The 12,345-nt window shown below is 48.9% G+C and overlaps 1 protein-coding gene across 3 annotated transcripts in view; it reads left to right on the top strand.

The window, feature by feature from the left end:
* Nucleotides 1–12,345, top strand: part of Nav1 (neuron navigator 1) — a 252,030-nt gene that overhangs the window by 230,002 nt on the left and 9,683 nt on the right. For all 3 annotated transcript variants that reach the window (XM_029481039.2, XM_029480839.2, XM_021170154.3), the window contains 12 exons: nt 824–945; nt 4,266–4,462; nt 4,713–4,905; nt 4,994–5,162; nt 5,462–5,559; nt 6,358–6,453; nt 6,681–6,840; nt 7,374–7,609; nt 8,851–9,005; nt 9,152–9,223; nt 9,702–9,898; nt 10,725–10,843. In XM_029481039.2, coding sequence (XP_029336899.1) covers nt 824–945; nt 4,266–4,462; nt 4,713–4,905; nt 4,994–5,162; nt 5,462–5,559; nt 6,358–6,453; nt 6,681–6,840; nt 7,374–7,609; nt 8,851–9,005; nt 9,152–9,223; nt 9,702–9,898; nt 10,725–10,843 — 1,814 coding nt within the window. The remainder of the gene's footprint in view (nt 1–823; nt 946–4,265; nt 4,463–4,712; nt 4,906–4,993; nt 5,163–5,461; nt 5,560–6,357; nt 6,454–6,680; nt 6,841–7,373; nt 7,610–8,850; nt 9,006–9,151; nt 9,224–9,701; nt 9,899–10,724; nt 10,844–12,345) is intronic.

The following is a 12,345-nucleotide window of genomic DNA, read 5'->3' as shown; positions in this document are numbered from 1 at the left end:
AAAGGAAAAAAGAAAAGATGAACAACAAAAACTGATATGGTGCCTCATACATACAATCCCAGCAGCACTTGGGAGGCAAGGCAGGAGCACTGTCACAAGTTCAAGACCAGCCTGGTGTACATAGTGGCACTCTGCTAAAACACTGTCAGGCAGGCAGGCAGGCAGTCAGACAGACACAGGTGGAGGATGTCTGCATAAAAATGTTCAGGACCAACTTTTTTACAACTAGCCAATCTGAGTTTATTACTAAATCCTTCTATTTCTTATCTACACTGGTGCTTCTTTTTGTTGTGGTTTTGTTTTTGTTTTATTTTTGCTTTGGAAAGGGTCTTGCTATATGACCCGGGCTAGCCCAGAACTCAAAATCCTGTGGCCTTCCAGTGTTGGGCATTATTATGCCCAACTTGGACTGGGAGCTTTTTTTTTTTTTTTTTTTTTTGGTTTTTCAAGACAGGGTTTCTCTGTGTAGCCCTGGCTGCCCTGGAGCTCACTTTGTAGACCAGGCTGGCCTCGAACTCAGAAATCTGCGTGCCTCTGCCTCCTGAGTGTTGGGATTAAAGGCGTGCGCCACCGCGCCCGGCTCAGGACTGGGAGCTTCTTGAGAATAGGAATTGTTCTTTTTTCACGGTTGCATCCTCTTCCGTGTTGAAGCATAACTGTGACTCTATAAATGTCCACTGGATGAATAATCCACCAAATTAGTGTGTACCTAGGAGTTGGTGGGTCTCCCCCTCCCTCTTATCTGCTGTAGCTAGCCTCTCCTTAAGCCTCGCATCTTCTCTAAATCTATCTCTGTGTTCTTCCCACTTGTTCTGGCCAATAGAACTCCGGATCAAGAGGCAGAATTCCTCAGATAGCATCTCCAGCCTCAACAGCATCACCAGCCATTCCAGCATCGGCAGCAGCAAGGATGCTGATGCCAAGAAGAAAAAGAAGAAGAGTTGGGTAGGTGAAGGCTTGGGGATCGGCCCGTGCTAGGAGTCACTCACCCCGTTGCAGGGAACTGACCCCTTTCGGGATCAACAAAGAGGGTCCCTTCTAATAGGGTGCCAGTGTTGTGACATCTGCTGGGGACAAAAATTCACTAAGTTCCCATTCCTCTATCCATTGTCTACTCTCCTTACCACCGCCCTGCACATACACCCCAGCCCCCCACCGTCCCCGCGTCCTTTATACATGTCCGCTATCCCGGGGCTCTACCTACTGATGAGGTCAAATGTATTTGGCCGTAGAAGGAGCTGAGAAAATATTCATGGGTGGGGGAGTGGGGCATGTGGAGAGAATTTATAAGCCAAGAGGGGTGCTCTAGACGCTCCTGGGGCTGTTGCTTTAGTTTGGGTGAGGAGGCTGTGGAACGTCCCCATCGCTCCAAAGCCTGCCTTTGTCTGGTCCAGAGGTGGGTTTGTTCTGTGTGGTGTCCCCCCCCCCCCGACCCCTGTAGCTCTAAACTGGCTTTGGGTGAGCTTTCTACAATCTGTACGCAGGTGTAGGGCACTGCCTGACTGACTGAAAGGGAGAGTGACCCAGAGTGAGCGTCTTGTCCCTGTCCCTGCTGAGGAGGGCTGGCTACAGACTTTGACCTAGTGCAGACAGGAGCCAGCTGTGTGGAGAAGCAGCTGTGTGAATTGCATGCTTAGTGTCGCTGCTGCTGCTGCTTTCTTTTCATTTTTTTTCTTTCCTTTTATTTCCTTCCAAATGCTGACCTCAAATCCCTATTTTTTTTCCAGGTTTATGAGGTAAGAAACTCGGTTCCTCTCCTCATGCTTTTTCTTTCCCTTTGCACACCTTCATGTTTCCAGAGCAAGCGCCTCTCTTAAAAAAAAAAAAGAAGAAAAGCCACCCATAACCCCCAGCTGCATGGTCCATCCACGCTGCCCCTCATGAGGACAGAGGAGTGGTCTGCTTAGGGGTCAAATTGGAAATCCTGACAAAATCCAAATCTATTGCCCGCCATCTTCCCGTGTTCCAAGATAGACCTGTTAGACAAGCAGACACGTGAGCCCCTGTTATGTAGAAAATGAGCCGTTTTACTTTTGCCCCACTCACATTGGAGCCTGAGATGGAAGAGGACCAGTGGACGGAGATTATCTGGATCACGATCTCGAGGGGCCTGGTCATTTGGGGCCTAGTCCAGATTTTAGCTTCAAAATAGTGTGACCTAGAGACAGGTCAGGGGATTATTTCATCCAGGAGAGGAGATATTTGTCACCCCAAAGACTGTGGAGCTTCTAAAAACCATCTCAGAGACTAGAGGATTGTCCAAGGCAAAGAGAATGTGGCCCAGAAGTCCTCTTCCAAAATAGACCTACGAGCCCTACTCTAACCTCCTGCATGGGATTAGGATTGTAAAGGATGGGAAAAGCTGAACCCATTGCCCTAGTCAGTGTGAGGTCTACCAGCCTAGTGGTGCATGCCTAAATCCCAACACTAGGGAGACTGAGACAGGAGGAATACCATGAGTTCAGTGCTAGCCTGGGCTACATAGTGAATTCCAGGCCTGGGTTGGACCCTTATAAAGATGGAAAGAGAGAGTGGACGCCACAAAGTTGCCCTCTGACCTCTACACACACGTTGTATGTAGCCGGTGCACACACACATGGTGAGGCCAGTTGATCATCTAAATCTGGATTCTTAGAGTAGCGTTTCCCAAAGTGTGCTGTGCAGATCCCCAATCCACTGGGATGTGTCTTAGAAGGTGGTCATCTCATCAGCTGCCTCTGAGGAGCCCCACATTTTTACTAAACATATCTGTACTGGGCAAGTTCTAAGGCACCCCCTCCTTAGCAAAGAGTCCTGGTTCTCTGCTTAAGTACACCACTTGAGGCATTCGGGACAGAGCAAGACGGCTCCCTGCAGCCCTGACTGTCAGAATACTGAAGTTCACATAGCAGACTACTGTCTGAAGTATAATGCATACAGAGAGCTCGTGCTATGGGCTGGCTGTGGTCACGGGACTTCTCTCTAGAGAGGGAAGGAGACAAGACTGACTCCTGTGAGACTGGTGTGGAGAAAACTGCACCAGGTTGGAAATCAGGAAGCCTGGGTGTCTTCCTTAAGCTAGAGCGTCGAGTCAGTCAGCTCTCAGCTCTTTTGTCTCTACAGACAGCTGATCTTTATGGTATTTTGAAGGCCTGTACTGTGTTCCATGATAATACATCCTAGCCCAACTGAACAACGTACTCTCGCCTATTCGGCCCAATCAGCTTGGTCCACATGGATTACCTAGAAGTTCCACACACACCATGAACTAGCTCAAGCTCCCAGAGACATCAGACATGTTCTAAGAAAGACACCTTGAAAGAAGAGAACCCAGATTCCTCTTCTCACCTTCCAAAGATCTGGCTGACCTTTGTCCCCTATAGCCTTTGACCTCTCCTTTACTCTCTGTCTCTTGCTGCCATCCCATGTCTATGTCCGTGTGTGTGAGTGTGTGTATGTAGGTGTGTGTGTATGCATGCTGTATGGAGGCATGTGAATGGGTGTGGGTCAGGTCCTTGGCTTGCATATCTAGCTCACATCCCTGACACCCAAAGCTCATCGACACCAGAATCAAACAAGCTGTGGTCAAGTTTCAATGCCCAATGTAGCCAAAGACTGGCTGCAAAATAGCTCTTGTCCTAGGACATTTGGCATAGTAGACAATGATGAATGGTAGGCATGGGGATAAACGCCTGTCATCCCAGCACCTGGGAGGTAGAGGCAGGAGGATTCAGAGTTCAAGACCACCCACTGCTACATATTGAGTTCAAGGCTAGCCTGGTCTATGTGTCACCCAGTCTTTCAAACAAAGGGAGAAAGAGATCTTTGATTTGGTTGTTTTAACCACTATGCTATCTATGTGCTGAGAATAAGAAACGCTACATGAAACTTGCTATCACTTCCTTCTCTGGATCTTCACAGAACAATATTGTCAATTTCTGATTGATTTGTGAAGAGATGGATAGATTCTTGGATAATGAGCCCAAGTTAGAAGGTGAAATTGGACTATTGAGAGGTGTGTCATGTGACACCTGGGGAGGGGGTTGGGTTGTTTTCTTTTCTGGCACGAGGGACACAACAGGTTTCTCAGCCCTGTCATTTTCTCTCAGTCTTGATTTCTAGATAAATTCCTCTGTCCATATCAAGCCATACTTCACACAGTGGGTGTCATAAAAGTAAATCCTCTGCCTCCACGTCCCTGTCCCAGCCCAGCCCTAAAGCTGTTCTCCCCAGCCCAGCACATAGCCTTGACATCTCTCTCCTCCCTGGAATCTGCTCTCTTCTAGCTTCGGAGTTCCTTCAACAAAGCCTTCAGTATTAAAAAGGGCCCCAAGTCAGCCTCCTCCTACTCTGACATTGAGGAGATTGCCACGCCTGACTCCTCAGCCCCGTCATCCCCCAAACTCCAACACGGCTCCACTGAGACTGCCTCCCCCTCCATCAAGTCCTCCACCGCATCCTCTGTGGGCACCGAGGTCACCGAGTAAGTGCTCTCTCCACCAGCCACCCTGGTAAACTGCTGGCTGGAGCTAGCTGGAAGCCCACAGACCCTGACACATGCCACCATACTTATGGCCTTTCCCTGGGTGTGTGAGACCCAGGAAGGGACCCTTTCTGATAGACCAATTAAGAGTCTATACACAGAAGGAAATGGGACTATGGGCCAGACATGTCAGTATCCTCTACGACCCAGTGCATCTGTGGGATCCAGGCTGACTCTTGCTTTCTTACAGGACCCCTGCTCATTCAGTCCCCCACACTAGACTGTTCCAAGCCAATGAAGAGGAGGAGCCAGAGAAGAAGGAGGTATCGGAACTGCGCTCTGAGCTATGGGAGAAAGAGATGAAGCTCACGGATATCCGGTTGGAGGCCCTCAACTCTGCCCACCAGCTGGACCAGCTTCGGGAGACCATGCACAATATGCAGGTCAGTGTCTGGGCAGAGCTGCAGGAGAGGAGGGCAGGGCCGGACATCTCTGCCACCCTGCCACCTGCCCTGTCTGTTCTGCCCACAGTTGGAGGTGGACCTGCTGAAAGCAGAGAATGACCGACTGAAGGTTGCCCCCGGCCCCTCCTCAGGCTGCACTCCAGGGCAGGTCCCTGGGTCATCGGCTCTGTCGTCCCCTCGACGTTCCCTGGGCCTTGCACTCAGCCATCCTTTCAGTCCCAGTCTCACAGACACAGGTACCTGCTTGGGGAGAACTTGTATGGGCAGAGGGCTGTGGGGGTGGGGGGGTGGGGGGGCGTGGCTCACTGATATCCTTCCTCCTGTGGCATCCTTAAACCGGGAGGTAGTGGTGTTGAGCTCAATGCTGTCAGTAAGCAGGAGCAGTTGTTAGGATTTTAGCTCTATGCCTTTTGAACTGGGGCTCCCGGCTCCTCTTGGCCATACATAAGGAATCATTGTTTGGAAAGGAAAATAGCTGCAAACGTGAAGTAAGCCTGAGGCCTTAAAACCTATTGGTCCTTTTCAATCTCCACAGACCTCTCACCCATGGATGGCATCAGCACCTGTGGTTCAAAGGAAGAGGTGACCCTGCGGGTGGTGGTCCGGATGCCGCCCCAGCACATCATCAAAGGGGTAAGGGGCTTTAGGGAGGGCCAGCGTAGGAACCAGCCTGATGTAGACGGCCCCAGGTTATACTGGTTTAAAATCAATGTGTGTGTAGTAGAGAGTGTACTCACATTTTGAGTTTCAGTCTGTTCATGGTATGTAGTATGAAACATTCAAGATCCTGGATGAGGACAGTGAGCCACAGCTCCCAGCCAGTCACACAACCATGAGAGTAAACAGCAAGTGCTCCCGTGGCTTAAGTGTACAGAGTGCACTTTGAACTCATAAGATCTTAATGGTTTGGGGTTTTTGTTGTTGTTGTTTTGTTTTGTTTTAATTTTTAAAAAAGATTTATTTATTTATTTATTATATGTAAGTACACTGTAGCTGTCTTCAGACACCCCAGAAGGGGGGCATCAGATCTCATTACAGGTGGTTGTGAACCACCATGTAGTTGCTGGGATTTGATCTCAGGACTTCAGAAGAGCAGTCAGTGCTCTTAACTGCTGAGCCATCTGTCCAGCCCAACTCATAGTGGTTTTATTGTGGAGCTGGGGAAAGAAGGACAGGGTCTCATGTAGCTCAAGCTGAGCTCGAACGCGCTTGGTAGCAGAGGCTAACCTCGCCTTCTGATCCTCCTGCCTCCTCTTTTGGGGGTTGCTGTCACAAAGAGCAGAGGAGCACCTGTACCATCACACTTGGGCGAGGAAACGAGAGCTCCGAATATTTGCCTGACGAGAGCACTCAGCTCCTGAGGTGGTCTATGATCTCCCCTTCTCAGGTCATCTTTGCCGAGGTTCACATGTTTCAACCTTAACCTTACAGGACTTAAAGCAGCAGGAGTTCTTCCTGGGTTGCAGCAAGGTCAGTGGCAAAGTTGACTGGAAGATGCTGGATGAAGCCGTTTTCCAAGTGTTCAAGGTAAGATGGTCCTCACACTCACAGAGGTTACTCATCTTCTCAAGGGCCTTTCAGCCATCCAGGCCTTGAGATCCTAGGAACCTTTGGTGCTTTCTTGAGGAGGGCAGACTAGGAGGATGCACATTGCCTGGTCTTCCTACACCTCCCTATTGCCTCTGATAGTTGATCTTTCTCCCGGCTTTTCCATCCATAGCTGTGCCTTTTCAGCGCTCTTGTTCTCCCATCAGGACTACATTTCTAAAATGGACCCAGCCTCCACCCTGGGACTGAGCACTGAGTCCATACACGGCTATAGCCTCAGCCACGTGAAACGAGTGCTGGATGCTGAGCCCCCAGAGATGCCTCCTTGCCGCCGAGGTGTCAATAACATATCGGTCGCTCTCAAAGGTTAGTCTTTGTCCCTTGGTGTGACGTAGTGTACCATGGCAGCGGGGAGAGGATCATCAGATAATGTATCATACATTCATGTAATAAGAAATTGTTGAAGCCGGGCGTGGTGGCGCACGCCTTTAATCCCAGCACTCGGGAGGCAGAGGCAGGCGGATTTCTGAGTTCGAGGCCAGCCTGGTCTACAAAGTGAGTGCCAGGACAGCCAGGGCTACACAGAGAAACCCTGTCTCGAAAAAAAAAACAAAAAAAAAAAAGAAATTGTTGAGAAATTCTGAACGCGAAGGAGCTTGGGGGATATAGAAAATAACAAAGATTAGTAAGATCCAGTCTAATGTTTTTGCCAAATTCAGGCTTCTTTCTCCTCCTATTCTCTATAACTCATAGTGTGTCCCTAAAAATGAGGTCCAGGCTTTCAGAGCTGGGAGGAGGGGGTTCCTCAGTGGACCCCTAGATGGCGATGGGGAAGCTCGTTGGGTGTCTTGCCACACCGCGAGCTGGTGAAGACTCATGCTCTCTGGGGTGGGGTGCAGGTCTGAAAGAGAAGTGTGTCGACAGCCTGGTGTTTGAGACGCTTATCCCCAAGCCCATGATGCAGCACTACATCAGCCTCCTGCTCAAGCACCGGCGCCTGGTGCTCTCCGGCCCCAGTGGCACCGGCAAGACCTACTTGACCAATCGGCTAGCCGAGTACCTGGTGGAGCGCTCCGGCCGCGAGGTCACGGATGGCATCGTCAGCACTTTCAACATGCACCAGCAGTCTTGCAAGGTGGCTTCCTCCTGAGACCTCCTGCCCGTGTGTGCGGGCCTCAGCCTTCCACAAGCCTATCCCTGGCCCCTTCCTGCCCCTCGTCCTTTTTCCTTCCCACAGATCTGCCTTACTTCCTTCTCTATCTCCAGTGTTCTTTCCCACTCTTGTCTTCCTCTGATACCCCTTTCTTGTCATCTCTTTTCTCCTCCCCACCCTTCCTCTCCTTTCTTTCCAGTCAGGGTCTTGTGTAGCCCAGGCTGGCCTGGAACTAGCAGTCCTCCCACCATCCTCTCCCCTGCCCCAGTTGCGTATGTATGGTGTTGAGTATTTAGCACAAGGTCTCGTGCATGCTGGGTAAGCACTTTGTAAACTGAGCTACATCCCCGAGCTCTCTCTTACTTCTTACTTTGAGCCAGGCTCCCCATAAGTTTCCCAGGTTATCTGACCATGCAGTCCTCCTGACTTAGCCTCCCAAGTAACTAGAATTATAGGCTGTTCCAACAGCCCCAGCACGCTCTTAGCTTCTTTTGCCCATACCTTCCTCCTTCATAATTTCTTTCACCACTACCTCAGTTCCTTTAGTTGATCAACAGTGAACTGTAGCCTCTTTTCCTCTGCACTCTGCCAGTGCTGTCAATCATAGCCATTCAGCTTTATCTTCTTCCCGCCAGGTGGCTTTTCCGTATTACCATCAGACCGTGGGCTATAGTGAGAAGGGGTTCAGAATTAAATCTTACATGTCATCTCCCCTGGAGATGTACCTTGAGTGTACCCTAAAACTGGACTGGTACAAACCTTGGCTCTCCCAAGCAGAGAAGGTTGTGGCATCAAGTCCGTGAAAAGCCAGTTCAGAATAGATACTCCATACTTGGTGGGGGGTTGAAGATTACTGCTCAAAGGATTTGTTTTTTAGCTTAGTGGTAGAGTGCCTGCCTAGCATGTGCAAGGCCCTAGGTTCAATCCCCAGCACTTCAGTAGATAGATAGATAGTCCCCAGCACTTCAGTAGATAGATAGATAGATAGATAGATAGATAGATACATACATACATACATACATACATACATAAATACATAGAAAGTAGGTGGGTGGATGGATGGATGGATGGATGGATGGATGGATGGTCAGTTCTGAAATCCAATGTACAAGTATATCCAACAGGGGCTGAGGGCCCCGGAGCAATATGGAATGAACAAAGTTTCTCTAGGTTCTTGAGTTGCTGACTCTTGAGTGCTCACCCACTGTCTTCATTTATTCTAGGATCTGCAACTGTACCTCTCCAACCTAGCCAACCAGATAGACCGGGAAACAGGGATAGGGGATGTACCCTTGGTGATCCTCCTGGATGATCTGAGTGAGGCAGGCTCCATCAGTGAGCTGGTCAATGGGGCCCTCACCTGCAAGTATCACAAATGGTAAGATCAGGGAGGACCACTTAGCACCGTGGGAAGAGGGAGGAGAATGCAGCCCAGCCCAGCCCCTGTGAGCTGCCCACTGTGTGCACATGGCGGACAGCAATCGTTAAGGCGGATCTAAGTGAATCCTCCCTTTCTTCCCACAGTCCCTATATTATAGGTACCACCAATCAGCCTGTAAAAATGACACCCAACCATGGCTTGCACTTGAGCTTCAGGTAAGAACTATGTCCCTGCGTGAACCTCTTGGCCTTCCCCAGGGGTCTGTAAATAATAAGTAAATCCTGAACTTGTGGGCAGAGGAGCCGTAAGTGGCAAGAGTGAATGGTCAGACCTGTCAGGCTGTAGGGCATCAGGAAGTAGATGGTCTTGTACATCAGTCATAGTGTGGAAGAGGAAGATTTTAAGGGAAGGGAAAGAACAAGAGCCTAGAAGAGACCCTAGCTGGCTGCTGTGCTGAGGACTTTCCTGTTGGTCACTCTGTGAGGCTAGGTAGTTAAATGAGGACAACAGAGTTGGAAGTCAGCCCTGCCTTCCAGAGCTGCTACCTAACTGCCATCATCACCTCCTGTCACTTGAAAAGAAGTCAAGGGGGCGTTAGTGAGAGACAGGCAGGCAGATGGCCAGATCCCAGGATGGATCCTGGCAGTGTCCCCACTGACACCCTGACCCTGTTCTTCCTATCCCTGGTGGCAGGATGCTGACCTTCTCGAACAATGTGGAGCCAGCCAATGGCTTTCTGGTCCGTTACCTGCGGAGGAAGTTGGTAGAGTCAGACAGTGATGTCAATGCTAACAAGGAAGAGCTACTTCGGGTGCTGGACTGGGTGCCCAAGCTGTGGTATCACCTCCACACCTTCCTGGAGAAGCACAGCACCTCGGACTTCCTCATTGGTACAGGGTCCAGCATCCCCTTGGGGGGTGGAGGGGCTGGAAGCAGTATCTTATATCTTTTTTTTTTTTTTTTTTTTTTTTTTTTTTTTTGGTTTTTCCGAGACAGGGTTTCTCTGTGTAGCCCTGGCTGTCCTGGCACTCACTTTGTAGACCAGGCTGGCCTCGAACTCAGAAATCCGCCTGCCTCTGCCTCCCAAGTGCTGGGATTAAAGGCGTGCGCCACCACGCCCGGCTAGTATCTTATATCTTGTATCTTATCCCCTGGAGGGAGGAACTCTAGAATAGGCCCTTCCTACACAGCTTTATGGATTGGATAAAATTCTTCAGACAACAGAAAGCCAGGCAGTGTGGTGTACACCTGCGGTTCTAGGTATTGAGTAGGCCAAGACAGAATTGCTTGAACCTACCTCAAGTTCAAGGTCAGCCTGAGCAACATATGGAAACCTCCCCTGATCTTAAAAATAGATAGATAGGTCAATTAAACAAAATAAATGTGCCGTAAGCATAGTTCAGTGGTAGGGCACATACTTATCATGTGCAAGGCCCTAGGTTAAAAATGTAAAGTTGCCACTCCCCCCACTTCTCAAGGTTAATGGCAAAAGGGAGAGAGGGCATGCGGGAGGGAACTGAGACACTTCCCTTCCTACTGTCTCATTCCCACCTTGTAAATATCATTGGTTTGCTGGACAGTGGGCACCCACTGCTCTCGAACAATTTCTAATTTCCTCCGATGTTCTGGATGTCACACCTCTGGGCTTTGTAGCAAGGAGTAAAGCAGGGCAGGCAAGGGTCTCAGGCTTCTTCACGGCTGCGTCATTGTCTCTAGGCCCTTGCTTCTTTCTGTCCTGTCCCATTGGCATTGAGGACTTCCGGACCTGGTTCATTGACCTGTGGAACAATTCCATCATTCCCTATCTACAGGAAGGAGCCAAGGATGGGATCAAGGTGAGCCTCACCTTCTGACACTACTCAGGCTTCAGATTGCTCTCTAACTGTGACTTGTTAGCCACTGATCAGCCTGGGCTCCCCAGCCTCTGATAACCACTATTCTTAAGTATCTGTAAGATCAATTTTTATATACCACATAGGACTGGGATCATATGATGCTTATCCTTCTCTGTGTGGCTTATTTCCATACTTGCAACCATGCCTGCTGTGAACTACAAGGTTTCAGTTCTTTTATGACTGAACCATATTCCACTACGTTTGTAGACAGATTTTCTTTATCCCATTCATCGGTTGATAGACACTTGGGTAATTTCTGTCACTTGGTTATTTCGTTGCTAACCAATACAGGAGTGAAAATGTATGTCTCCTCCAACATACCAAGCTCCTTTCTTCTGAATATATACTTAGCAGAAAGATTGCTGGATCATATAGTAGTTCTATGTGATGGTTTGTATATTCTTGGACCAGGGAGTGGCACCATTTGGAGGTATGGCCTTGTTGGAATAGGTGTGACCTGGTTGGAGTAGGTGTGTCACTGTGGGTGTGGGCTTAAGACTCTCACCCCAGTTGCCTGGAAGTCAGTCTTCCACTAGCAGCCTTTGGATGAAGACGTAGAACTCTCAGCTCTGCCTGAGCCATGCCTGCCTAGATACTGCCATTCTCCCACCTTGAAGATAATGGACTGAACCTCTGAACCTGTAAGCCAACCCCAATTAAATGTTGTTTTTATAAGACTTGCCTTGGTCATGGTATCTGTTCACAGCAGTAAAACTCTTAACTAAGACAAGTTGGTACTGGGAGTGGGGTATTGCTGTGATAGGCCTGACCATGCTTTTATTTGAAAGAACGTGGATTTTGGAACTTTGGATTTGGAAAGCAGTGGAATGCTTTAAATGGTGCTTAATGGGTCATCCTAGTAGGAATATGGAAGACTTTGTTGCTGGGAGTAATTTGAACTGTGTTGACCTGGCCCAAGAGATTTCAAAGGAGGAGAATTTCAGAACATGGCATAAAGACTGTTTTTGTGGTATTTTGGGGAAGAATGTGGCTACTTTTTGCCCTTTTCTGAAAAGTCTGCCTGAGGCTAAGGTGAAGAGACTCGAATTAAACGAATTGACAAAGGAAGTTTCAAAACAGCCCAGCAGAGACTTTGTTCTTTGGTTAAGTCTTATGAAGAGAAGTTTGATCAAGCATAGCAAGCTTAGAAAGGAAAAATATAAAATATATGGTTCAAGTATTAAAGGGGTACCAGGAAGTGAAATGGAGCAAAATCCTGTGTTCTAGGAGATAACAGATTAAGGGAGTGGGACCTTGGGTCAAGATCCTACCCAGCTAAATTTAGATCCAGGCATGATGGTACACACCTTTAATTCCAGGAGACAGGCATGCTGATCTCTGCGTTCAAGGTCAATCTACAAAGCAAGATCCAGGATAGCCAAGCTTAGGCAGTGACAAGGGGGTCATGTTCTAGTTTCTGTAAGCAGCAGAACTCGGCAGCT

The sequence above is a fragment of the Mus caroli genome, unplaced genomic scaffold (assembly GCF_978045245.1).
Source record: "Mus caroli unplaced genomic scaffold, Mus_caroli_1 scaffold_1, whole genome shotgun sequence".
Taxonomy (NCBI): Eukaryota; Metazoa; Chordata; class Mammalia; order Rodentia; family Muridae; genus Mus; species Mus caroli.
The sequence above is the reverse complement of the archived record's forward strand: the minus strand, read 5'-3'. Positions and strand labels throughout refer to the sequence as shown.